Here is a 26,799-nt window from a genome sequence, read left to right as displayed (position 1 = left end):
GGCATATACGGCCTTCTGATTGTTATGAAGAAGAAGATTATCAGTATTTACATTGCAAGCTGAGGATATTAAATTTTGTTGCTTTCAAAACTCATTTTTACAAAGCATATGTACAAAAATTTATACCTGCATCCATTCATCCATGGAGGTATTAGTAGTTCCAATGGCAACTCCCACTTTAAGTGTTCTCTTTGTTTTCTAGGTGAGCAAACAAACGAAAATCAGTTTGTTTAATGCAATAAAGTAATTCTATATATTACTAATAATTATCATACTGAAACAGATACAGATTCTAACAAACGTAATAAGATACAAAGAATGGGTGCATCATTAAACAAAGTATGTTATATTTACATTGCCTAAATGCCCGTCCAAATATCATTACACTCATAATCACCAAAAATTAGAGAAATAACACACATACTTATTAATAATTAATACAAATGTGAAAACACGACTGATTAGTGGAAATTGATGTTACAATAAAAAACAGTTAGTGGATGGAGCGATAAAAAAAGAAGGGGAAGAAAAACAGTTCCCGCACAGTTTAGTTAGTAGCACTTATTGTATGTCATTAAAGGATGCATACCTCACAAACAAAGGTTCGATCATAGAGAGCATGCAATGCATATCAGAAGCAGTTGCCCCAAACTTATAACTGGCAAGTAACGAATACAACGGGAATAAAAGGTGGAAATTAATCGAGATGCTGCAACATCTAAGGCACAAATTGTTTTATGTATAACATATTAGGGAATTAAGTTGTGTAAGTTTAAATCTACTCCACTTTGAAAAACGAAAAAAAATAATATCATATCTCCATACACCTCATTCACTACAATAATGAAAAAAAAAATACACCTCATTATCCCTGTCCTGAAAACTCTTAATTTCGTAGTCACATATCACTATTGCACTTAATAAAGAACAAAAACACGAATAATTATAAACAACACCAAAATAATGAACAATTTAAATAATGAAGGAATCAATTACATATAGTAAGATATTGAAATTGATTAATAAATAAAAATAAAACAAAAACTTACTGTTACACAAACAATCTCTGTCGGGGCAAAAAGTTAACCCGACACTCCCGATGTAGTGGTGCTTCCGAAAGCTCAAAAAAGATTGGGATTATGTTTTTTTTTTTAGGAAGAGAGACTGCACCAACGTTCTCGTTGTCTACGTACCCAGTGAGGAATTCAGGATCAAGTCTCTTAAAATGTAGTTCTTGAGGCTGCAGAAGCCTCCGTATATATAGCAATCTTCTATCTTGGCGGCCAAAAAAGTGATTCTCGGAGATTGCCTTCCTTGATGAATCATAGTATAATCCTACTTCTCAAATAGGATAATTCCCCAAGATTCTATTTTATCCTTTTGCAATATCTTATCGGATTGCACTAGGGTTTCTTGCTTCCGCGGATCGAATTACTGGATTTGAGTGATCAAACTGATTGGGTCCATGAACTTGGGCAGTCCGGATGGGCCCTGGACCTGTTGTAAACTTTGACGGATTAGAGAACCGAATGATCCACAACGTTTTTAACAGTTACTAGACTGGTCCGCCGCTGGGCCCACACCTGATCCATGGTCCGAGTACACTCTAGACCGGAAATATGATGTAGGGTACACACAATCCCCAATACTTAATAGACAAAATAGCTACAACTACTTAATATACATAGAGATAGGGTGGAGAGAAAGGGTGGCGAGCTTGAAGCTTGAGACTGAGTGGAGAGAAAGGAAAAATCTAGAAGTGTTTAGAAATTTCGTTAAGGTACTCAATTTATAATTTTGCCCTTGGGACGTACACCAAATCTACTATTCATCAGACCCCATATTTTTCTAAGATATATAGTAAGATCTATATAAAGAGCAGTTTGGTTTTTTATGATGTTATATCAAGCGGTCCAGGAGAAAGTAGTTTTGAGATGATATAACGGTTGTATATCGAGGGTTTTTAATATTGAAATAGAAACCTCTGAAAAATTAAATATCGGTAAAAATCAAACTAAATAAGATTTTCCAATATCAAAAACTCTGAAACTCTACACCCACCGTAAACTCTTTTTTCGAGAAAGTTCACGATTTTCAACCCAAAAAAAAACCCTCAAGGGTGCTTCTTTTTTGCCGACCAATCTATCGGTTCTCTCCACCTCTCCAAGTTCTCTCCACCATCAACATGCAATATTAATTTGTATTGATTTTACATAGTGATTTTTCATATTAATTTGTATATTACATAATTTGCAAGTGTATATATTTGGAACCCCGTTACTTGACAAGAATTTACATGTAAATTTTTCTTCCACTATGACACTGTTCTGCATGTGGGTTTTTTTTTCCACCCAAACTCTATGCAGTATAGAATTATTTTTATATATAAAGAAAGTGGATTCTTCAAATCCTCCGTACTAAGACTAATTCCCGGGGTCATCACACTCATCTTCTACTTCTTAATAGAGCTCCTGTAATATTTAATAGAGCTTTACGTTGGATGATTACCGATGAATACTACAAGAGATTGTTTGGGAATTGGTCGCATTTGCATTAATTTGTATATAACACTTAAAAGTTTGTAGAACACGATTGAAGGAGGTGAATTTACATGTGAATTTGGAATCCCGTTACTTGACAAGAATTTACATGTGAATTTTTCTTCCACTATCACACTGTTTCGCATCATGGGCTTTTCTTCCACCCAAACTCTTTGCAGTATAGAATTATTTTTATATATGAAGAAAGTGGATTCTTCAAATCCTCCGTACTAAGACTGATTCCTGGGGTCGACACACTCATCATCCACTTCTTAATAGAGCTCCTGTAATATTTAATGAAGATCTACATTGGATGATTAACGATGAATACTACAAGAGATTGTTTGGGAATTGGCTGCATTTGCGTTAATTTGTATATAACACTTAAAAGTTTGTAGAACACGATTGAAGGAGGTGAATTTTTTGAAAAAATTTAAACAAAAAATTGGAATTAAGCTCTATTTGTTTCCAATACGTTCTAAATTTTTCTAAAAGTATTAGACATTGTATTTAAATGGGCTAAGAACTGAGCTCTTGGGACAAAATGCATGTAAAACATTTTATGGGTTCGGGAATAGGTACATTTCTTATCTATTTCTTAGTGGATTCATGTGATGGATGGGAGTAAATTTAGGAAGTGGGAGTAGAATTTCATTATAACAAACTCAGTAGTCTTTAGGTATGAGACATGTAAGTTTTTGGTTGTTAATACCAATTCAGTATGCCCTCAAGATATAAGTTGGTAAACTCTAGCCACGTGCCTTCGTTGTTTTGTTACCACATTAAGTAGTTCCATTGTTTTGTTACCACAAGAAATAGTTTGCAATACATCCCCCCCGTTTTCCAAGTTGTTATTTACCTTTATTTGCAGCCATTGTATAGGTTGGGATGTATAATCATGGACTTATAGAGGTTGTTGAGCAGCCATTGATTATTTTGTATTAAAAGATGGAAAATGTTTATAACTAATATGGGCATATGATCCTTTGAGAATAATTTTGATATACTTGGTATTTAGACTCTCGAAACAATGGTTCTCAATGTAGATAATATGGTTTGAGGAGCTTTTGTTGAGCTCTATCCTCTTTTTTCATTGAGCTCTATCATACACAGTGAATATTTGTGATTAATGTGCGCGACTTAATTCATATTTACTTGAAAATTGGTGGTGCTTAGGATGTGGGGTATACTTAATAAGTCCATATAATATACTTATAAGTTGTTCTGCCTGCCTGATAGATATGATGTCTCACACGTCTCAAAGCTCCTAAATCCTTATATAACATTAGGCGTTGTACATCTCAATTAGATATATAGATATATGCATGTTTTTAATACAATAGAAAATTCTCATATGTAAATAAAATGTGTGAGGACTGTTGCTCTTTCAAGTAAATTCAATAGATAAACTATTTTTTGTACATGTTGTTTATAAGGTGTTAATATGTGGATTATGCTTTTTCTCTTACACATGGGAATCTATCATGCATAGCGTGACAAATTCTTTTATCAGTCGATGGTAACAATTTTTTGCGGATGTTTCAAAAGAATTATAATATATATATATATATATATATATATATATATATATATATATATATATATATATATATATATATATATAATGGATGTGGTTTGAAAGGAAAAATACTAACACATTCGTAGACCAACGAATGGTAGAACTATGAGGAAGGCCAATATGAGAACGTGTACTTGGAGCAGCTTATACGAGTTTTTTGGCTCTGCATGACGAACGTAGTAGATGAACTTACAACACTTCATTTTCAAAAGCAGATAACAAGTGGGTCATGGAAGTACTAGCTAATTATGATGATTTTGTTAATGGAAAGTGTTCCATTTCTAATTTCTTTATTAGGTTCTCTTTCTTGCACTATGCTTTTTAGTATATTGTACTTATATTATGCACCGAAGTGGAAGCTGGATTTTAGTTTGATGTAATAGGGACTATATATATAAATGATTTTTTTTTTTTTTTTAAATTTAACATGTGTATAAATATTGATTAAAGGATTGTGGTTAGTTATTCAATATACATACTTCATAGTGTTGCTCAGTTCTATTGATTGTCTTCTTATACATGTTCATTTTAGATGTCAAAAAATAGTGGAAACTGTCGGGGCAAAACGTTAACCCGACACTCCCGATGTGATGGTGCTTCCGAAGGCTCGGAAGATATGGGGGATTGAGATTTTTGAGGAAGTGAGACTGCACCAACGTTCTGGTTGCCTACGTATCCAAATCGTTCTCTGGAATCAAGTCTCTCAAATGAACGTCGTTCTGGAGGATGCAGAAGCCTCCATATATATAGCAATCCCCTGCCTTGGCGGCCAAGAAAGGGATTCTCGGAGATGATGAATCCTAGTATGATCCTATCTAAAATAGGATCATTCCCCAAGATTTCATTCTATCCTTGCGCAAGATCTTATCGGATTGCACTAGGATTTTTAGCTTCCGCGGATCGGATTATTGGATCAGAATCATCCGAACGGATTGGATCCATGGATCTGGGCCACTCGGATGGGCCCTGGACCTGTTCTTAACTTTGATGGATTCGAAGACCAAATGATCCGAAAGTGTTTATTTGGACAACCAATGGATTGGTCCGCTGTTGGGCCCATATCCGGTCCATGGTTCGAGTACATTTTAGACTGAAAATGTATGGTACACACATTGCCCCCTCTTCAACAGAGGAGCAAACGGAGATGAAGGTGGTATGTTGAAGAAATAAAAAAATATAATGATATAATAGGGAAAGGGGAACGTGTAACGAGAAAATATAATGTATGTTATAGAGATAGACGAAAAAATGTGAGATAATCAAAAGAAAGAAAAGAGTAAAAAAAAAGTGAAGGGTATAAACGAAAATGACCGTTTTAGGTAAATAGTAAAAAAAAAAAAATGACAATGAGATGTAATCTAAAAATAGAGAAGTGGGTGTAACTCAATAAATGACAAGAAGCATAAGAAGGGCTAAAATCAAAAGGTGAGAAAAGTAAAAGGGGGTTGAGGGATAAAAAAAGTTTGTAATAAATGGGTGGTTGGATAAGTTAAAAGAATGAGATAACAATTGTGTGGGTGGGGATCAAAAGAAAGAGATAAGAAGATAAAAAGAATAAGGAGATAAGTGAAGAACTAAGCCTTACCATGTAAGTGTGCTTCAATTTTTTCACTTAATTCACTTATGTAGTTGTCACTAGATGATAAATAGGTAAAACTTTGCATGTTTAGCTTATGAGGGTTAAAAAATCATATAACCCATAGCTATAATACTTTATTGAGCAAATTGAATGACCAAATTAGTGATATGGTTATGGGAGATGCTAACTTGGCCTAAAAATAAACCAAATGAGTTGAAATAGAGCTGACCCGACAAGGAAACACACTGACCCGGCTTAAAAACTAACTGACCCGGCCTGAAAACTAGTGACCCGGATAGGAAATAGTCTGACCCGGTACGACAATAGATCAAATTCGCCAGATCTATGTATAAGTAGGCCTGAACCGGTCTGTAAACCGCCAGAACCAGCTTGTATACCAGTGACCCAACAGGGAAAAGCCAAAATCAGCAAAAAAACGCCTGGACCAGCTGGAAAATATGTGACCCGGCTGTAAAAACTTCCAAACCAGCTGAAACCGGCTGAAAAATACAGGAACCAGTGGTAAAAATGCTGGAACCGGTTGAAATATGCCCGAACCGGATGGGAAACTGCTGAACCGGTGGTGAAACGCCTGAACCGGCCGGTCGCTGGTGCCGGTCACCGGTGGTATAGGATCAGCAAATGGTTTTTGAGTTTGGGCTTTGTGGATGTTGAGTTTTGGGCTTTATGGATTTTGGATTTTGGGCTATTGAATAAAGGGTGTTTTGTATATTGGTTTTGGGCTTGTGAATAAAGGGCTATAAAATGAAATCCGACCAAACTAAGGAGACGAAGTGGTTGGGTTAGGACCACCTAGCAATATTTGAGGTTAGGACTCATGGTAAGCCTCGACCACACTAGCCCATACCTCGACCAAACTAAGAAAACGAGGGCGACTTCAAAGAGCGCTGTCGAGAGTAATCTGACGCCCGGCCTAATAGCTTTGTTAAGTAAGCGTAACATGCATTGCATTTCCATATTCATTATCTCCGTCTTTTAATTACTATATTGAACACGCAGTGCACGTCCATATGCATTATAGCTTGTGTACTGACCTGGCCGTGTGAATGCAGGACGACTCACGCACCACCAATTCAACGATGGGTGCCAGGAGATAACTTGATAATGGATCGGACGGTGACGAAATTAACAGCTGAAGACGTCCGAAGGAGATTCGACATACCGGATTACATTGGGATTCGAAAACCACAGATGAGGGGAACGTCGTTAACGGATGCAGTGAGACCGGGTGAAGTTATTGTGAGCTACTATCAACTTCTCTTCGGTCTACGGTTTCCATTAAACGAGCTATTGGTCTACTTGCTATCCATGTGGGAGACTTCACCAGGTCAAATGTACGTAACATTTTATATGATCATCTCTTGGCTGGAAGCGATTCGCCAAGCGTACAACTTGCATCTGAACTGGGAGTCCATCTACTACCTCTTAGTTTCGGAACCTGTTCCTTCCAGAGGCCGTATTTGCCTTCGGTGACATCGCCGTGGGGGTTCGAGTTTCTTTGGATTTCTTCGTAGCCATAAAGGATGGGACACACCGTGTTACATACTCAGTAACTGGAGGCAGCCGGAATACGAATAATTCATCCCATGCACATTTAAAGGTAAACCGACCCTCAAAATGAATTCGAATTAATCATTCAAGTTCGATAACTAACCGAATTTATCATTCCGGATCAGGTGTAGATGAGATTCGTGCGCCCGAAGGGGAATTGACTGAGGAAATGTGGAGTAATCCGAACGTACTATGTAGCCTACCGCCAATGGCGTATGACTTGTCATATCCAGACGAGGTGGTCTGGTGGATACGTGATGTAATGCCAACGCCGGTAGGTACCGGTCATGGTGTTGGTGGGGTGCCGAGAGCACCAGGAAGCGCAACCTTTAGCAGTGACCCTCCTAAGAAATTTCGAATTCCAAATGTAGCAAAGGAGGCAACGCAGAGATGCATGGAAGGCCTCGCCGGAGACCCGGCTACCGTCCATTATCATATGTGCCACTGGTTTACTCATGGGAGCACACCGAAAGTGTGAGTTCTCGGGTTGCATCCAGTGCCCATTTGAACTCAGAGAATAATGCTGGAACTACGCGTGGAAATAATTTTACCACAGGTGTACGCGCAAAAATGTGTACCTAGGTCTATGCAATTGATTTTAGAGTCGCCACTAACTTTATCAAGGAAAAGTTGAGTAAAACCTATGTGAAGGACTTGCCCTCGAAACTAGATGATTATTGGGTTCGGGAGTCAAGGTACGATGTGGGAAGGTGTTAGGCACCCACAATCGCCTGGTAAAAACCAGCCTTACTTCTATTGAGGTGTAACGTGTTAAGATAAGCAAACGAAGAAAGCTTGAAAAATTAATCTATCAAGTTGGATGATCCTCACTAAATTATTAAAAAACTAATAACTATATACTATAAAAAAATAACCTAATATGCAATGCTAAAGGAAATAAAAGAAAAAAGAAAGATGTCACCTTGTTTGGAATGTTGCCTCATACTTGATTGTAGATTGATTGATTGATGATAAACTTGATCTTGAATTGACAACTGTGATTTTTGGATTGAAACAGGTGATTTGAGGAAAAAAACAACTTTTGGTGAAAAGAAGTTTCTACTCAAGATCGACGAGAAGAAAAAAAAAGGGTAAAATGAAGAACTAGAAAGAAAAAATGAAGAACACTGAAGAAAAGAAGGTTATTAGCTCTGAATAACTAGGTCCAGATTATTAACTCCGAATTCCTAGCTCTAGCTTGCTCTAGATTGTTTTTTGTGGGTGAATGAGACCCATATTTATAGTTTTTTGGGATGGATTTCAATATGGTAATGAGTTTGATCAAATGGCTGAGTATTGATGAAGAAAAATCCAATGGCTTGATCTCTTTCTGGTTGCACCTCCTAAATCTGGCCCTTGATTCAAGAGGTGGGATAAGGGGTGCGATCTTGGCCCTTGGTTTTTGGATATTTCAGATGGATTAGGGCAAAAAATCAAGCCCTACACGTCCTTAATGATCCCATAATCCAGGGTTTCCAAACTTGGCTCCAAAATGGCATATTCTCTAGAATATTCTTGATTTTTGGGATCAAATCAAATCAAACAAATAAGGAAGGTTATCTAGGTTTTTGGAGGCTTGAAAATGGGCTAGAAACCCTAATGAAAAGGTCCAAGTCGAGCTGGATCCACAGACCATGAGCACAAGTCCAAAATCCACAAAAAAGCCCATTTCGACCATATTTTCAATGCTGCAAATTCCCTTTGACCGGGTCAAAATTAGGCAAACTCTTCTTCACAAAAATTGTTAATTAATCCATTAGGAAGGTCCATGAACTCTTAAAAATATCATTGGGTCGAAATCTTACTCCAAAAAAACGTTGCACTCAACAATGCGCATAACGGGCTGAAACGGGATAGGGCAAGATTAGGGTTTTCGAAATCCAAAAGCAACCTAGGCAAGCTTGTACTTATTTCGAAGGATTTTTCAAGAGGAATTCAAATATGAAATAATCTCATCCAAAGAAAGACTGGAAAAAACGAGATTTGGGCTCCAAAGGGTTACAGGGGCATTTTGGTAATTTTCAGCTCAAAACTCAGAAAGCAACAAAACTTTAGCCATAGCTAGAACATGATGAGGAGAGTCTAAAGACGCTAAGAGAAGATGAAAAGAAAGAAGTTTGATATAGAAATGAAGACTCTATAAAGCAAGTCACCTTATATGATCATATTTAATTCAGGGCAAAATCGTGAATGAATTATGCCTGGAGTGCAAAAATGGGGTGTCTACAACAGGTAAAACTCATATATTGACAAGCAATGCATTATCGCGGAACAGCTTACTTTGCGACTCAGAAATAAAAACTGACGATAATTCTACTTGCTAGAAGGAGCGTCCATCGTAGCGAAGGAGGAATCTTATAGTCAGTAGTTCAGAGGATGAGGAGGAACCAGATGCCCCCAGTAGCTCAGAGGACGACGAGGAACCAGATGCCCCCAGAAATGATCGAGGGAAGGGTGTGCAGTTGGGAGAAACCCCACCCCATACAATTCCGGCTTTTGGGTCAGCTACAACTAGTTCCAGTGATTCTGGGTTCCGTGTTAGGAGTGGTGGGCCTTCAAGAGTACCCTTAGAGATAGTGCCTATCAGTAGTATGATACCGACCTTTGTAGCAGATATGTCGCGTGGATCGGATGGGCGTTCGGCGTCACATAGAGAGCAAACCCCTAATGTATCCGAGGGCGAGGCGGAAGTACTTAATTCCGCATCATCTGGATCTTGTGGCCGCCGATCTGCCTTTAGACAATGTCCAAATCCTGATCCTGCTTCCCGAGAGTCATCGCCGGTACTGCCATCGGAAGATATTATGGAAGCGATTGACGCGTTACAACGGGATTTAGACAAAGTAAACAACAACACAGGAATTTGTAACTTTATTAGTAAAGAAGCGAAGTAGCACGTGAATTTATATATGAACTGCAGGTACGGGTGTTAGCCACACGACGCTATGAGAGCCATCAGAAAGAGACTGCTCGTTTAGCCAGAGAAGTTGCCGCGCGAGATGCGGAGCTTGATGCACTGAAGGGGGAGCTAGCCCGATACCGTATCAGTGGTTGAACTGTTCATATCATAGTTTAGGTATGGAGTTCATGTATGATGTAGGTTGTGTTAACTCGGCAGAGATAAACACTCAGGCAATAAGTTGAATATTTGGAATGTGTAACCGTCCTTTGGATGGGCCTTTGTTGAATTTCGGATGTCTTGAATGACTGGGCTTGTGGGTTGATCAATTATTTGATAGTCAAGCCTTAAACTATATATATGCTCCATACGGAAAATCTACCCAACATGGCTGACTTCGTAAAGGTCATCAACTAAGATGCCCCGCTTGTGGTACACGGCCTGGTGTATAGCTCATCAGTAGAAATAACATGGGGTTTGTGATGCGGAGTAACACCAAAATAACATAGTATCTAAAGATCCGAACGCTGCATCCGTGTCGTGTGAAGAACAAAGTCAGTATCAGATGAAAGTATGGAAGCCAGATCAGGAGAAATAGACGTGGAATCTTTGGAATTGGGACAACATCTCCAATCGAATCGACACTAATCCGTAAGATTCTCTTCATAGAACCTGCACAAGTGGACGTAACACGGATAGAATATGTGCAATATCTACCCATCTTTATAAAATATTATACGGTGGTCTACCATTGCCGCGACGATAACAATGCCACTAAGTCACTTGACGAACAAGCGTAGTTACACTGCCAAGATTCTCCCACAGACGATCCTTGAGGAGACCAACAGACAACCCAGAAGTGCCTTTGTAGTTGGGTTTAAATCAGAGTGTAGTTTAGACTCCGCCACCAAGGGTATACGCTTGATGTACTCTAAACAATCGCACCCAGACCAAAAGCGAGATAGTATCGTTTTTGGGTTTTCATTGTCGAACCATGATGCCAGGTGTAGGCACACTGCACCACGCAAGCCGAAACTGAAGTGCAGGATTGCCTTCGCCACCTGGGTTTAACAAATGTAAAACTCAATGACCAATTTGAAATTAAAACACAACATAAATGGCAATGAAATTTATTGATAAAAAATGGAAGAAAAGTCCAATGTATGTGAACTTTATTGGTGAAACTAATGATAACGAATGTAAGTGACATATCTGTCTTGTACATAAGACCCAATCACCTGGCTTGGAATCTTGCACGCAACTTCTTGTCCTAACTGCGCTCTATAGAGTCCTAGTAAGTGATGAGATTCTTCAGGGCTTCGTCGTTGAGCTCCTCCATCATGGCTTCGTCACGAGCCAAGATGTCGATATTCATCTTTGTAGAGGTATCTGGTTATACCCAGAGGAAGCGTCCATGAACGACAAACGCTCATATCCCGAGGTTACACTGACTAGATCTGAGATGCGAGATAATGGGTATGGATGCCCTGGGCAAGCTTTGTTTAGGTTGTGGAAGTCAATGCCACCCATGAGCTTCTCAGTAGGACCATCCCCGATGTATATTCTGGTAGCTCTTGCGCTCCGCACAGCGTTGCGGTGAGGGACATGGGAATTAGATCCCTGAGTCCCTAGTGGTTCCAGAGTGTGTGGAACCTCTTCAGACCATCCGTTTCCTCCGCTTTGAGAAAAAGATCTACGACGGCTCGATTGCCCCACATCTGTAGTGGTGCCTGGAACATTCTCCATGTTCTGTCGAAGTTGCCCAACATTCTCCAAGTTGCCCAACATGCCGATTGGCAACTTGCTCGGAAGACCACGTGTTTGTGGGTTCGTCCCCACAGACGGCGCCAAAGAATGTCAGGGCAAAACGTTAACCCGACACTCCCGATGTGATGGTGCTTCCGAAGGCTCGGAAGATATGGGGGATTGGGATTTTTGAGGAAGTGAGACTGCACCAACGTTCTGGTTGCCTACGTATCCAAATCGTTCTCTGGAATCAAGTCTCTCAAATGAACGTCGTTTTGGAGGATGCAGAAGCCTCCATATATATAGCAATCCCCTGCCATGGCGGCCAAGAAAGGGATTCTCGGAGATGATGAATCTTAGTATGATCCTATCTAAAATAGGATCATTCCCCAAGATTTCATTCTATCCTTGCGCAAGATCTTATCGGATTGCACTAGGATTTTTAGCTTCCGTGGATCGGATTATTGGATCAGAATCATCCGAACGGATTGGATTCATGGATCTGGGCCACTCGGATGGGCCCTGGACCTGTTTTTAACTTTGATGGATTCGAAGACCAAACGATCCGAAAGTGTTTATTTGGACAGCCACTGGATTGGTCCGCTGCTGGGCCCATATCCGGTCCATGGTTCGAGTACATTTTAGACTGAAAATGTATGGTACACACAGAAACCATGCCAAATTGGTGTAAAATGCATGGTGTGTTTAAACATACGTTTAATTTAATAAATTCACCCCTAATAACAATTGAGTGGCATCACCACGGGTGATTCTAGACTATATAATAAAGCAGTTGGTTTTGTAGGCATTTATATCAAACGGTCCAGGAGAAAGTAGTTTTGGGAAATCTAATGGTGAGGTAATCTAATCGTAATTATGGGTATTAAAGTCAATTTATGTTTTAGGAGTTTTAATTTTCTTAAACTATTACTAATCACTCGAAAAAGTAGTTAAAATGAGATTGACTTTTGTTAATCTCTTCGTGGCTTCTTCGTCTTCTCTCCCTTTCTCTATAAAGCAAAAAGTTCTTCCTTCTCAAGCAGCAAGGGTCTATTAGTTAGTTCATCTCTATAAAATAATATATAGATGGTGTTGTTCTTCAAAAAGTGGAGTGTGTTTCGTAATATCCTCAGTATAACTTAACAGAGTTCCCCCAGTGTAGAGATTTCTCTATAATTGTTGTTCTCTTTTTTTTGATAAGTTTTTGAATTGTGTTAGTTGTATGAGTTTTGAAGGAGTGTACTGTATCCAACAAACATTGTAGACAGTATTAATTCCGCTTGCATTTTTGCAAAAAAATAAAAATAAAAATAATCTTTTTATTTTTTGGGTACCACGCTTACAATCCCAAACTTCGATGGAATTGGTGTTATTAGCCTATTAGGATTAGTATTTATTTATTTACAAATTAGGATCATTGCAAGCTAGTGATATGCATGCAATACATGTACATGCTTCATTGCTTCTTCTCTATCTTTTTTAACAAATTATTTTTTATGATCTCTTTAAGATTTTCCTTTCTTTATTTTTTTAAGTGTCAAAAAGTTGAAGAGAACCACAGCCCATACGCCACTAAGGTGTCATGTGTAGCATTGTAACACCTCGAGATAATTAGGTGAAACATCTTATATTTTTAGTTAAAATGTTCTAATAACCAGTGTTCTTTGGTTCTTTCGAAATAAAATAGTTTGGTTTTTTGAAGTTGTTTTATTAGACGGGCAAAGGCAAGAGCAAGGGCAAAGAGAAAACCACTTTTGGCATAATCAAACGGTGAAGTGAGATTAACAATTAAGAAAATAAAGGATTACCCATAAGGTTTTCTTAACACTATGTGCATCTATCATATCTTGCGATAAAAATTATGCCTCCACAAACTCTTCATTAATTCATCAAAAAAGCAGTCAATATATGTTTATCACAATATATATATGTGTGTGTGTGTGTGTGTGTGTGTGTGTGTGTGTGTTTTGACAAGACTAGAGACATCCAATTAAGCTGATTTTTTGTGGAGATACTATCCATAGGTAAGTCATCTCTACAAAAAATTAGCCTTTAGTTTAATGTGAAAATCTGCTTTTGGAATGCGTATGTCAATTTTGTATTTTGACGTAGCGAGCCTGATTCAATGAAAAAATATATATATTTTTCCTGAAATCAATCCTCATTCAATGTAGTGGATCTTGAGTTATATTCATCCATTTTCTTCCAATAGTTGTGTCTCCTCTCCCACTAAAAAACGCAGCTAAGAACCTTAAAAACGTACACACTGTTAAAAATAATGGCATGGCCTCAAAACTCTACGGTAGCTAAAAAAATTTGGTCGCCTTCAAAACTCAGGGATAATGTAATGACTTAGGTAGTGATTTGGAGTTATGAGAGTATGTTGCTTCTCATACAAAGTTCAACCAGTGAATGGTATATAGTCCCCCTCTCAAAACAGGAGCTTTTTTTTATAATTTAATTTATTCTTTTGTTGTTAAATATATGTCAATTTTTTTGTATTCTTTGCCTTTTTTTTTTTTTTGTTATAATTTGGCTTTGCCTAGAAATACATGATTGATAATGGAGTAATTGCTTCATATATTTGGGAAACGATGCGCTATAAGTGAGAGGCCCCATGTTAAGTCTATACTTTGTTCAAAACAAAATTTGAGAGCAACATACAAAATGTAGAAAGCTAACAATGTTGCTCATGAGTTGCTAAGGTCTTTGTGTAAGCAACTGTTTCTTGCAAAAAAATTAGTGTAAAATGATAAATTTAGACATGCGAAATAAATTGTGGGTTAATAATAATTTATATGAAGACGTGAACATTTCGGGTTTTTAGATTTGTCGGAATTTCGTGGCGAAATACCAATAATTTTGTCATCATTTGTGAATTGTCATATATATATATATGAATGACAATAATAATCTGTGAGCTGAACCCTAATAAACAGATAGATCAAAATCATCATCATGGCAATAATAAGTGACGCACTACGTCAAGCATTTATGCCAAAACACGAATACGAAACATTAAGAGAAGAAGAGAAAGCATGGAACAGATTACAAAGACCAATTATTACGAGTATAATGATAGTTTTATGGGTTATAGTTTTAATATCTGTTGTTATTACTTTAAATATTGTATTTCCAAATCATCAGGGGAAACGCCCTTTCTGTAATGACGATGCATCATTACTTCACCCTCTTACTACTACTGTCGATTCTGATTCTTTTCCCGGGGCTTTTTATTTGACTGAGAAAGAAGCTGCTGATTTTTTCTGGATGGTTGTGTTTCTTCCTTCTTCCATTATTTTCTTCGCCTCCCTCATTTACCTTATTGCCGGTGAGTTTTTTACACTCTAGTATATTAATTTGATTGCCAATTCTCCTAATTTTATCTGTCACAGGGATCTTCGTTGCATATTCTGCGCCTGTGAGACATGGATGCTTAAGAGTTGTGGAAAATAATTACTGTGCGTCAAAAAGAGGTGTGTTCTATGTTTCAATCAACTATTTTATTCTCTGTTTCTCTCTAGTTCTACTCTTCATGGAATTACTGAATCATGCAATCTGTACATTTCTAATTCTAAGAATAACATCACATGCTCAGTCCAGTTGGTGCCTCATGTGGCAGCTCTATGAGTCTATGTGTCTGGTATTTTGGCGTTTGTAGCATCCCCGACCATTAAATCCTTACTCATGAATTCATCCCTTCATCTTGTCCAGTGGGTGCTAGCTGATAAGTTTTTGACGCTACGTATGGTGGTGCATTTCTGGGCATTTGCAATCTACAGATAATTTAGCCATTATGGCCGTGAGAGTGTGCAGGGTCTGGCTCATCTCCAATTACCCATGGGATTTTGTTAAGGGGGTGAGCTAATGGTGGAAAGAGGTTATAGTATATATTCTAGGAAGATCTTTTATTCTTATCCCCAGTCAAACAACAACCAAGAGATTTTGTCGGCTTTTGTGATTTCAAATGTGGTCATTTTCCATTCGTTTTTTGAAATTGAAAATTCCCCTTGGAGTTCTAAGGGTTGTTTCCCTTTGTGTATTGGAATTGGAAATTCCTTTTGCAGTTCTTTGTTTGTTGCATTATCTATGTAAGTTCTATCTATAGGTGATCTAGTTAGTACGAGGATCTTTCTTGTTTCTCTTTTTTTTATCAGTAAAGGCGAGATATATATTTACAAGCCAACCAATAGAAAGTTGTAGGGTGATGTATCCTACATTATACAGGAGAAACAACAAACAAAAGGAAAAAAAAATCACAATCAATAGTATGCATTAAAAAGTAATGGAATAATTGACAATGGTTGAGGATGGTATATAGGCTTTTTTTACTTCATTAAGAACCTGGAAGAACATGGAGAGGGGCAGCAAACGCGTGGAGAGAGCCAGAGGTGTCATGTTAAAGTTTGTAAGTAGTAATGTTTATATAAAGCTATAAATTGGGATGCTTTTTGCTATTGGTTTGAGATCATCTCTAGTCTCTTCACTTTAAGTTGTTTAAGTGTTACATTATTATTGACAGAAATATTATGGTAGGAAATTAGGAATATTGTTATATACTTTCACTGACTTGTTTATATTTTAAGTCATGATTGACAGAAAGTTCTAGTATGCAATTAATGGGCCTTGAAATTATAATCAACTCAAGGCATCATATGCTAATTAAGTTGGCTAGTATTCATTCTTTTGTTATTTAACTGGAACAAAAGAATGAACAAAATTGTTTTTTAAAATAGAAGTTAAATTTAAAATGAGATAGAGGGAAAGTTATTTCACTACAGAACAGTTAGGTTTTAGTTTGTCACTGATTTAGGATTGTTGAACTGACGTCGTGTTGTGTGAGCTAGTTGGTCTGTTCATCAACGTCCCGCATACCCATTTGAAGAGATTTTATGATCCCTTGCAATTTCCTTATTGTCCTAGTCAATCTGGTCATCTTAGAAGATGGCGGTTCACAATTTGTTTGCCATAGGTTTTACCTCACCATTTTAAAGATACTTAGGGTTTAGGAGCAGTAGGAAATTGAAGAGGTAAAGCAAACTGTCATATATTCAGGGGAAAAGTGTTAGCAGTTCGGAGTACTGTGCTAGAGGTTGAAGGGCTACTGTGGCATTGGATGTCTACTACATATTAAAGAAGGAATTGTAGGTTCAAAGACTTTGTTTTTAGAATTATAGGTTAACAGGAGAGTGATGCTGGGGTCTTTTGTAGGTAGTTAGTTTGTTCTGATTTTATTTTCTTAGTAAACAACTAAACAAGTGAGGTCCTCACTCACTGTTTTACGCTTTTGGTTTACTGTGTAACTTTTGTGCTATGCACTGCCCTATTAATAAATATCACTTATAAAAAACGCAATAAAATCATCAGTCCTGTTAGCTCTTGAAAGCTTTTGAACGGAATTGGACAGATATGCAGTAACAAAATGCAGATTCGTTGCTTCATGCCTTCATGGTGCTACCAAAACAATATCTCTTTACTATATCTAACATAACTTTCAATATCGTACAGGTGGAGTGCGCTGTTTAGCCATCCTCAACATTGTGTTTGCTCTCATCTTTGGTCTTCTTGCACTATTTCTTGGTTCAAGCCTTCTCACACTGGGTAGCAGCTGCTCCTTGTCCTTGTTTTGGTGTTATGAAATTGCATCATGGGGGCTAGTGATATTATATGGAGGCACTGCATTCTTTCTGAGACGGAAAGCTGCAGTGATTCTTGATGAGGGAGAGTTTTCTGGTCAAAATTTTGGGCTTGAGATGCTGGAGGCAGCTCCTCGAGAGGTGACTCCAGAGGTAGAGAGAAGGGTAAATGAAGGCTTTAAGACATGGATGGGTTCATCGCTCCTATCATCTGATGAAGAAGATGGGCCTGATGATTATCAGGAAATAGCTTATCCAACCAGGACAAACTCTGGCAGACAGCGAGTGTAATATGTCATGTTGTAGCACTATCGAGCATTTGGATTTACTTCGAGAAAGATACTGAAGTTAGTGTATTCTGACTCTCAATCATACAAAGTGGATAGATACTAACAGGTTGTACATGGCAAGCAGCAGTTTGTGGATCATTCCGTCAGTCCTTTTCAGACGATTTTCATCATTACTTGAAAATGTATAGTGTTGTATGTATGTGTGTAGCCCTGTAGAAAAGTTGTTTCACTTGAAATCTTATTTTATGTTGTTGACTTCGGCTTCTTTCTCGTTTTATTTACTATTGGTGAATCTGATTTTACGATACAGTTGTGTCTTAAAATATTGGGTTGACCGTGTTTTTTTTTTGTGTATTTTGGGGGAGACCCTAATTTCCCATCTAGGGGGAATTCTAATTGGCTCATCTAGTGGGGTAATACTTGTTAATCCTAAAATATTTAGGTTGCACCGATCGGATCGAATCCTAAAATATTTAGGTTGCACCGATCGGATCGAAACTTGAAATGCTTTCGAACCAATCAAAATTGTGTCTCAACTTTTTTGTTTTTGTAAGCTCAAGAATGGGGATGCTTTTATAGATTTTGTTTTTACCAGAATCCACATATCTTAGAGGGGGTGGGCGAGCTTGTTCTGGTGCTTCTCTACTTATTTTTTCAAGATTTCTAGGTTCAGCTGTTTATAATTATACCACGCCTGTTTTCAAGATGGTCCAAAACTAGATGCTCCTTTACCAACCATGGTATAAGGATCACCTGAACCCACTACTAAAAGGGTAAAGTTCAGAGTCTTTATGCTAGACTCCAGTATTCGTTTTTACATAGCTTGTGTACTTGTGTTTGTTGTTCATCACAGGCTTCAATCCATGCCTGTCCAGAAGAACAGTGATGTGATCCGAGGTGGTCCTGTTGGTCGGCTTTGTGGTTCATTTTTTAGGAGGGAATAGTGATATTCGCCCATGATAGACCTGCTGCTATTATCACCGGTCCCAAAGGATAGTCAAAAATATTGCTTTCGCTGTGGTCCACTGCCCAAAGGCTTATCGACCACAATGAAATTGAACTTTTAGAATTACTCGATTGGAATTCCCTAGGCGCCCCTAGTGAGTTTTGAATCGACACACGTTGAGGGATGCAGTGATGCACAACCACATGTGAGTCGTGACTCAGAGTAATAAAGCAGGAGTGTACACGATGTACACATGATCGACAAAGAAGTAAGAGCTAATCCCATCTCTGTCCAAATTACAGCCAAAGTGCATTATTAGTTTGTTACTAGTACTGATATTTAGAGAGGACCCAAGATCACGGGGCTTGGAAGGAAGTATTTGGCATATTCACTGCCTTGCATGTCCTTCTCAGCCCCAAAAGAGAAAAGATTTGATGAGAATCTACTTCAAACAGTGAAAAGTACCGCTTTGCTCACGAGACTGAATTACACCCTTCTCTAGAATGAGTGCATGACCCATGAACTCTCAATCATTCAAAAAAACCGAGAGACAGATAAATAGAGTGCTAACTCTACCATCTTTTTCTTTCTCAAGTCTCATATCTACCTTATACGTTCTCATCAACACATATATAGAGAGAGCACTACTAGTTTACTAGTTTACTTATAATCCAAGTCTCACAAGTAATAGTCATATATTACAACTTCACAAGTAGTAGTGATGATGAAAGACCTTAAACCGGAATGTGAATTCGACGCAGATGCACGCTTCGGCAAGTCTTTGCTAGTACGTCCACGCCCATGATTCTGTTTCTAAAGTTCCTTTTCATTAATGGTTTTGATGACTTAATTCTTACTTTTGAATTCATTAGGAACTTAAAGATTTGAGTTCTCAACTCCACTGTGCTGCCAATTACTGTGAGATGTCTTTCTTGAAGTCCACAGAAAAGAAAATGTAAGTAATCTCTTATTCTTGTTTATCTTTCTCTTCATTTTCTATGTCATAACAAACAATGAAAATTGAAAGTCGCTATTAATGTTATGACGTTTGAAACAAATGTGGCATTGAATCCATTTTTTAGTTATAGAAAAAGAATGATTTCAGTCTGCTGATGGTGCAGTGTTTCATTTCTTATATGGCCTAAGCACCTGAAACCTCTTCAATTATCTAAGGCTACTGCATACTGCTAGATTGCTCCGACATATATTTAATTTCCTAACTTTTTTCCCGTGGATTTTTGTTCTTCTTATTCCTAGGTTTCTGAGGCTTTTTTTTTTGGCCTCTAGGTCGCTAGGAAGCCAACAAATAAAGTTCAGAAACTTTTATGGCCAACTTTTATTTACTGTTGCATCCCCTCCAAAAGATTTGCCATCAATCGCAGCCAAACTTTGGGATGATTGGTAAAGATCATCTTTTGCAAAGTTGCAAATAGACCACCTTATTAGAAGACCATATTAGTACTATGCAATTATTCTTCCAATTCACTTTTGTGTCAATTCTTTGCAACAGGTATCCAAATGATTCATGATAGCTTTTTCTCTGCTTGTTTATTTACGTCTAAATAAAACATTTAATCAGATTTTTCCATACACCTTTTGACTACTAGATTCAAGGAAAATTTAATCTTAAGTTCTACCTTACTATATTCGACCTACTTCTTGTATTCTTTTGTTTAAGGTATCTGTTAACTAAGAACAATTTAAGAAGGCAAAAAAGAGAAATTCATGAACTATTTTTGTTACAGGGTGTTGGAGAATACAAAGGAGTATATATGCAGAGCTTTGGTTACAGTGGTTGATCATCTTGGGAGTGTGTCTGCCAATCTCGAGGGTCAGTTTTTGGCGAATAAACAGTTCTCGGATACAGAATGTCGTATGAGTTGCTTACAACAGGTTGGTACTTTTTGACAATTTACAAGTGCAACTCACTAAAGTCTAGCTTATTCAAATCATTACGAAGATATTTTATCTCCAAAGCCAATCCACATTCCCTCAAAGGACATGTTAGTAATAAGCACAGTAATTGAAGCTTGCTCTGGCTATGTTTGCACCATATTGAGCCTCAAGCGTTTTGAGATAAGGGATAAGCCATTGAAATTCTGTTGTTCCATGTATTTTTGTGGATAACATAATTCTATGACCAAATACTCCTTCCATAGTTAAATGGTGATTAAAAAATTAAAGCACAATCGATACATCGTGATCAAAATGCTATATCATGAAAAATTAGTGACTAATCAGACATTCATGCATTTGTTTGTTAGAGACTTTTAACGTGCCAAGAATACACTCAAAAGCTTGCCCCATCTAAACTATGCTGGAATGACATCTTCCGAAGACATCATACTCGTTATATTTCACTAGGTAGGTGTTCTACCTCTTTAGTCTTTATATATGCACTAAGGTGATGAAGTGACAGAAAAAAGTAATACATATGTATTTGTGTAAATTGTTGTACTTCATATGTTCGTATTCTTTGAAAAGGAATGAAAAACTTTCATTGCTTTGATTTTTTTTTAATGCAAAAACGATTTAGGGAAATATAGTGGTTATACAATTTTATTTGTGATCTTTCAGTGATATATACTTGCAATTTCAATTTCTTTTCTCTCCATTTTTTTTTTGTCTTAAACAGCAACTCCTGATCTTGAGAAATCTAAAGATGCCTACAGGTATTGCAACCTCCTTTCCTTGAAGTGAAGTTTCGACTTAAATTTTAATGTTTTGCTTCACAGTTTGATATACGTGGTTATCTAAGGAACAATGAAAGAAATGTTTCAGGAGTTGATTAATACATGAAAAACAAATCGACAAAGTATTCACAATTTAATTTATGACCTGTTTGTATGTTTTTTATTGCAGTCTTAAGGCTTTGTTACTGTTATTATTATATGCGGAGATCTAAATCAGGGAGAGCCACACGTGTCTGTCTATGAACACGTTATGCCACTATGCATATCCCCATTTTCTGGAACAAAACAAGATTGTTTCGAGTATAAAATTTTGTTCTAATAAATCGTTTTACTACTTTACGTAAACTAAGTTTGGGATATTTGTAGTAGCTTGAGTTCAAATTTGTAACGGTTCGATTAAGTAGATAAGGTTAACTGAATCAGAAAGTCCACTTTATTTGTTCAGAGAAGTCGTTGATTGATAACTTTATAGTAGGTTAGTAAATAGTGTGTTCTCTGCTTCCTCTGTTTATCTCCATCATTTTTGAACTCATATAATCGTTTTAACAGAATTTACGGAGTATATGTTTTAAAGACTGTTTGTTTTTATTTTATTTTACTTTTGCTTGTGATTTGTGAATGCTTGACACTAAAGATGCACATTGTTTCAGACTCTCAGTCAGTTGCCCTTCAATGAATGCAGGGATGTCGACGATTCATTAGTTTTCAGAACAACAGAGAAGTACCACCTCGACACTGGAAAAGAAATGCCACTTATCCTCTACACATCTGCTCAAAAGCCATCGCTAACTAAGCTTTCGTCTGCAAATGTTAGTTGTGTTCAAAAGGTCACTACTGATTCATCTTCAGGTATAAAAGCTCTAACTAGGGCATTCAATTTCCTGTAAACCCTAATGACTATATTTTGCATTTGGTTTACAAGTTGAACAACCAAAAAAGTTGCATGTTTGAAGTCCTGCATGTCTCTGCTCTAGCATTGATTTTCTATCTGAATTTGTTTCAGGATTAAAACTCCCTCCGGTGCTGCCAGTTTGTGATCCATTTCTGATATCGATACCACGAAATCCTTCATTTCATTTCCAGGTTAGGATCCTTGTCTCTTGAGGCATTAGTTGCGACTACATCATTTTTTTTAAGTTCAGATTCCAAAAAGTGATTTAAAAGGATAATGCAACATATCTGTACTTATATACGGATCGATCGTGTCAAGATAATAGGAACGATAAGCTTTCCCTTCAATGGCAGTGACCGAATACTTGATCTAAATAATTGATAAAGCATTAAGTCAAGCTAAATGTATTAATCTAACAATCTTGCGTGTGTCAACTGAATAGTAAATATACGACAAGCTAATAGATTGTACTGTGATTTAATCACCTTATTGAAGTCAATTCTAATACACACTTTTATCAGTTGAAATGGAGTTTTCATATGTTCAGTAGAAGGGCAAGAAACCAATAGATTCTTTGGATCCCTATACCTGTATGTTGATATAGCAAAACTGTCTGAAGATTGTCACTCATGAAATTAAACTTTGCAAATATGAAATATGTTGAGTTGGTACCAAAGTGTGAAGTTGAGCACTCTAGTGATTTTTCACATGAGTAAGATGAACACAAGTTTCACTATTTGCAGGAAGCCTATAAGAAGATTGGACGTGAGCGAAATCGAAGATTGCTGCAGCTCCCATGGAAAAAACAATATAAAATGCACTAAGTAGACTTATATTGTATTTGTTTCAATATTTTGGTATGTATATATTTTAGTTCAGTATACCTGTTTCATTTTCACTCTACTTTGTTTCTAATTTTCAATGGTCCATATCAAATAGTTAAGTTAATACTATTTGTCCTCTGCTTCATCACCAGCTTATTTGTCTGTCCACTTATCTACACTATATATAGCCGGGTCTTCTCTTCCCAATATCGAGTAGGCAATTTGAAATCTCCTTATTTATTTAATCCAGAAACACCTCTTTCACTAAATTTAGAATAAGCCCCACTTTTATTAATATAATTTGAAAAAGGGGTTTTTTTTATTAATAATTTAGAAACACTTCTCTAATATCCCTTAAATTAAATAATTACCTCCATTTCCCACATTGAAATTAAAACAAGTCCTATTTTATTATTGATAATTTAAAAAACCCTCTATAATATCACTTAAATAACATAATTATCTCTCATTTTGTTTAAAATAAATAAATAGATGAGTCTCTCCTATATAATTACAATTACCATTTACAATTAGAATCTAAAGAAACCATATTAATTTTTGACTTAAAAAAACCGATGCGTAGTACGGTTTTCATATTTTGTATATATATATATATATATAATTGAGTTTAGTACTCATGAGCCTGAGAATGCAATTACCACTCTTCCTTCACTATCTCTAATGGCTTCTCTATCCCATTCCCTGCATGCATCTATCATTTAAAGCGTCATTCAATTTAAAGCTTCCTTCTATGGTGGAATCTAAGAGCACATCTTGTCAACTGATGGCCGGCTTGAAGACCATCTGAATGCCAATAAACTGACCAAGATTTCTAGGAGGTGGTAGCAAGGACCAAAATATCGTCGATATATCTGATATATTGCCGATATATATCGATATTTTGGTGCACCGACATCGATATTTCCGACATATATCCACCAAATATAGAACCCTTTTTTCCCCAATATATATCGGAATTTCCGATATAAAATTTTATATCGCCGATATAATTGATATATCCGATATTTACGATATATATCAGTTGACTTTTTGACCATTTTTTAATATAAATCCGATATTTCCAATATATTTCTGATATATTTCTGATATTTCCGATATTATATTTCCGATATATCCAATTTTTCCGATATTTTAAATAGTTTGGACTGGTCACAAAAAAAATGGATATATCCGATATATATCGGTTTTTGGGTACACCGATATATTCATCGATATCGATATTTTGGGCCTTGGGTGGTAGTATACTCTTCAAATTTGAAGACGAAATTTGGAGAATCCAGACGCAAATTTTGACCAACTCTAAGTGGTTGCAAATATCAACCACAAAATTGATTGTAAACTCCACCACGCGCACCATTGGTACTGTCGCGCGCCGTTACTAATGTCACGTGCTATGTTTGTTTAAATGTCGCGCGACAGTCGGACTTTTGTAATTTCTCACATTTGTTTTCAACCTAGTTTCTCTAGTTCTAACAAAAAAATGGATTCCGACGACAAATACGTCTATAATAACCAAACAAGATGGAGTGGTGACGGTGAGGAAGATGAAAACAGTGGTAATAGTGCACTGGTTTGGAGCAATCCCATGGGTGATCTAGATGATGAACCAAGCACTTTTGGAGTTGGAAATCAGGGAGCTGAGCCGGACGATCCATTGTTGCTTCAGTATCAACAAGTCGATTTTGAATTTCTTGCTGAGGCTATGGATTTCAGCCATCTTAGACCGGTGTCTAGGAGGTTTCATGATAAGCATGTCTCAAGAGTTGTTCTTGAGCAACATGTATGTATTTTAATTTCATATATTAGCAGTAGTAGTAGTTAAATTCGTACATTTTTATTTTTATTTTTTTAATTTTAGTTTCATTTTGCGTATATCAGAGATGTGTTATGAATCAGGTTCGGTGCACTCCACGTGCGCTTAAGACGTGGTCGGATGATATTAAAAAAGTCGGTGCACTTGATCATGTTAGAGATGCAATTCTAGACACTCCCTTCGGTCATCTAGTTGACATACCTTACAATAAGACTGACATTCAGGGAGTTATCAATGATTTAGTTGAGAGATGGTGGGATAGTACACATACTTTTCACTTCTCTCAGGGAGAGTTGGGTTTCATTCCACTAGATTTTTGTATGATATCTGGTTTGACTATAGGATTAGGTCATCCGTTGAGATGTAGCACTGGATTCCAAAGTTGTGCCCAAATGATGACTTTCTTCCCTTGTCTGATCGAGGAGTCATATGACAGTGCTGGTGTTAGGATTTTTGGTATCAAGCCTGCCTACATTACATCGTTGATTAATGATGATGGGTTGTAGTTTTTAATAATTTATTTGTCACTTGATTCTGATGATGGTCAAGCACATGTTGATGAGTATGTAAGAGCTTTATGTATGTATTTAATGGGTGTCTTGTTTCTTCCTTCTAGCTATTCCACGATTAACTTGGGGTATCTAGCCAACTTTGAGCACTTGCATGAGTTGGGCGGTATTGATTTTGGTGGAGCTATATACTATAATTTGTTGCATTGTTTAGATAGGGCTTCTCGGCAGACTGGTGTTGTCAGTAGTCCCCAGATGGGATGGGTTGTCATTCTCTTAGAGGTATGGTTTTATGAGTATTTTCGTGCTGCAAATCCTATCCTCACAGAGTACACTGATGAGAGGCCTAGGCTCAGGGCTTGGCACGGACCTCGTCGAGCTCGTCTGACCAGTGAAATCAGTCATAACATAACTTATGTCTGAACCCAGGTCGAGCTTAGCACACAGGCTTCTATTGGTTGGAGGCCTTGGCGGACATCTGTGCACATTGGCACGAATGACTGCAGATACACATTGTTTATTTCTCATAGGAGGATGGTATTCACTTGTGGGAGTGATATGGAGTGGTATTTAGGGGATATATGTTACAGACAGCTCACATCATGGTTTTGTATCCCCCCTGATCCGCCTACCCATGTATTAGAGGCTAAAGACATGACCTTACAACAAGTAATCGAAAGAAACGTGGCTTGGAGTTGGCTAGTAGCTTCTGACCTAGTTACATTGCAGACTTATGAGTAGTATTATCGTTATTGGTTTAAGGTATCTATTGGTCATTTGCTCCCAGCTGTGGGTCGTACATGCAACATTCATACGGTTAACAGAATGGGTGTTAGACGTGAATTTCAGATTGGCCAGCCATCACAGCCGACGTTTTAGCATGGACCTGTACACACATTTGTTCCAGCGCCAGATCCCCTCAGTTAGAGTAGCCTTGGATTTTTAGTTTGAGTGATCCGAGTGGCTAGACGATTTACCATCCCATTTCTTCTATTGATGACACTCACGTCGTACAGTTAGAGCCTGACCTTGGACATCTACCTCTGGTAATTATTTTTATTGGTTTTGGTTTATTATTTTTGTTTATTATGAAAATGTCATAAATTATTAATGAATAATTATTTCAGGATGAGCTACGCATGAGATATGAGACAAGCATTCGTGTAAATGATGGCATGTGCTCCTCGGTATTCGCCTACAATGTTGAGAGAGAGATACTTCTTTCCCAGGCTCATGTTGATTATGACGATTTGCAACGCC

At 37.3% G+C, this 26,799-nt stretch overlaps 2 protein-coding genes across 3 annotated transcripts; both read left to right on the top strand.

The window, feature by feature from the left end:
* The first annotated feature begins 14,823 nt into the window (after nt 1-14,823).
* On the top strand, nt 14,824-18,106 carry LOC147511325 (uncharacterized). Its single transcript, XM_086603036.1, has 3 exons — nt 14,824-15,246; nt 15,311-15,391; nt 17,424-18,106. The coding sequence occupies exons 1-3, from the start codon at nt 14,874-14,876 to the stop codon at nt 17,840-17,842; spliced, it is 873 nt and encodes a 290-aa protein (XP_086459162.1). The 5' UTR covers nt 14,824-14,873; the 3' UTR covers nt 17,843-18,106.
* A 979-nt stretch (nt 18,107-19,085) lies between these two features.
* Nucleotides 19,086-23,347, top strand: LOC147511324 (putative protein ABIL5). Of its 2 annotated transcripts, none has more exons than XM_086603037.1 (8): nt 19,086-19,574; nt 19,660-19,742; nt 20,533-20,680; nt 21,052-21,151; nt 21,423-21,459; nt 22,163-22,329; nt 22,484-22,563; nt 23,116-23,347. In XM_086603037.1, the coding sequence occupies exons 1-8, from the start codon at nt 19,509-19,511 to the stop codon at nt 23,194-23,196; spliced, it is 762 nt and encodes a 253-aa protein (XP_086459163.1). In that variant the 5' UTR covers nt 19,086-19,508; the 3' UTR covers nt 23,197-23,347. The 2 variants fall into 2 exon arrangements, with proteins under 2 accessions (XP_086459163.1, XP_086459164.1); XM_086603038.1 differs by having other exon boundaries at nt 19,450-19,574; nt 19,670-19,742.
* The last annotated feature ends 3,452 nt before the right edge of the window (nt 23,348-26,799 follow it).

The sequence above is a fragment of the Coptis chinensis genome, chromosome 3 (genome assembly GCF_015680905.1).
Source record: "Coptis chinensis isolate HL-2020 chromosome 3, ASM1568090v1, whole genome shotgun sequence".
Lineage (NCBI taxonomy): Eukaryota > Viridiplantae > Streptophyta > Magnoliopsida > Ranunculales > Ranunculaceae > Coptis > Coptis chinensis.
This window is presented reverse-complemented; position numbering and strand designations above follow the sequence as displayed.

Bases quoted from the DNA above. Each gene is read 5' to 3' on its own strand.
- LOC147511324 (XM_086603037.1), top strand. From the start codon at position 19,509: ATGATGAAAGACCTTAAACCGGAATGTGAATTCGACGCAGATGCACGC. The intron at 19,743-20,532 runs GTAAGTAATCTC...TTTTTGTTACAG, and splicing joins AAGTCCACAGAAAAGAAAAT to GGTGTTGGAGAATACAAAGG. The intron at 20,681-21,051 runs GTTGGTACTTTT...TTTGTTTGTTAG, and splicing joins GTATGAGTTGCTTACAACAG to AGACTTTTAACGTGCCAAGA.
- LOC147511325 (XM_086603036.1), top strand. From the start codon at position 14,874: ATGGCAATAATAAGTGACGCACTACGTCAAGCATTTATGCCAAAACAC. The intron at 15,247-15,310 runs GTGAGTTTTTTA...TATCTGTCACAG, and splicing joins CCTCATTTACCTTATTGCCG to GGATCTTCGTTGCATATTCT. The intron at 15,392-17,423 runs GTGTGTTCTATG...AATATCGTACAG, and splicing joins TTACTGTGCGTCAAAAAGAG to GTGGAGTGCGCTGTTTAGCC.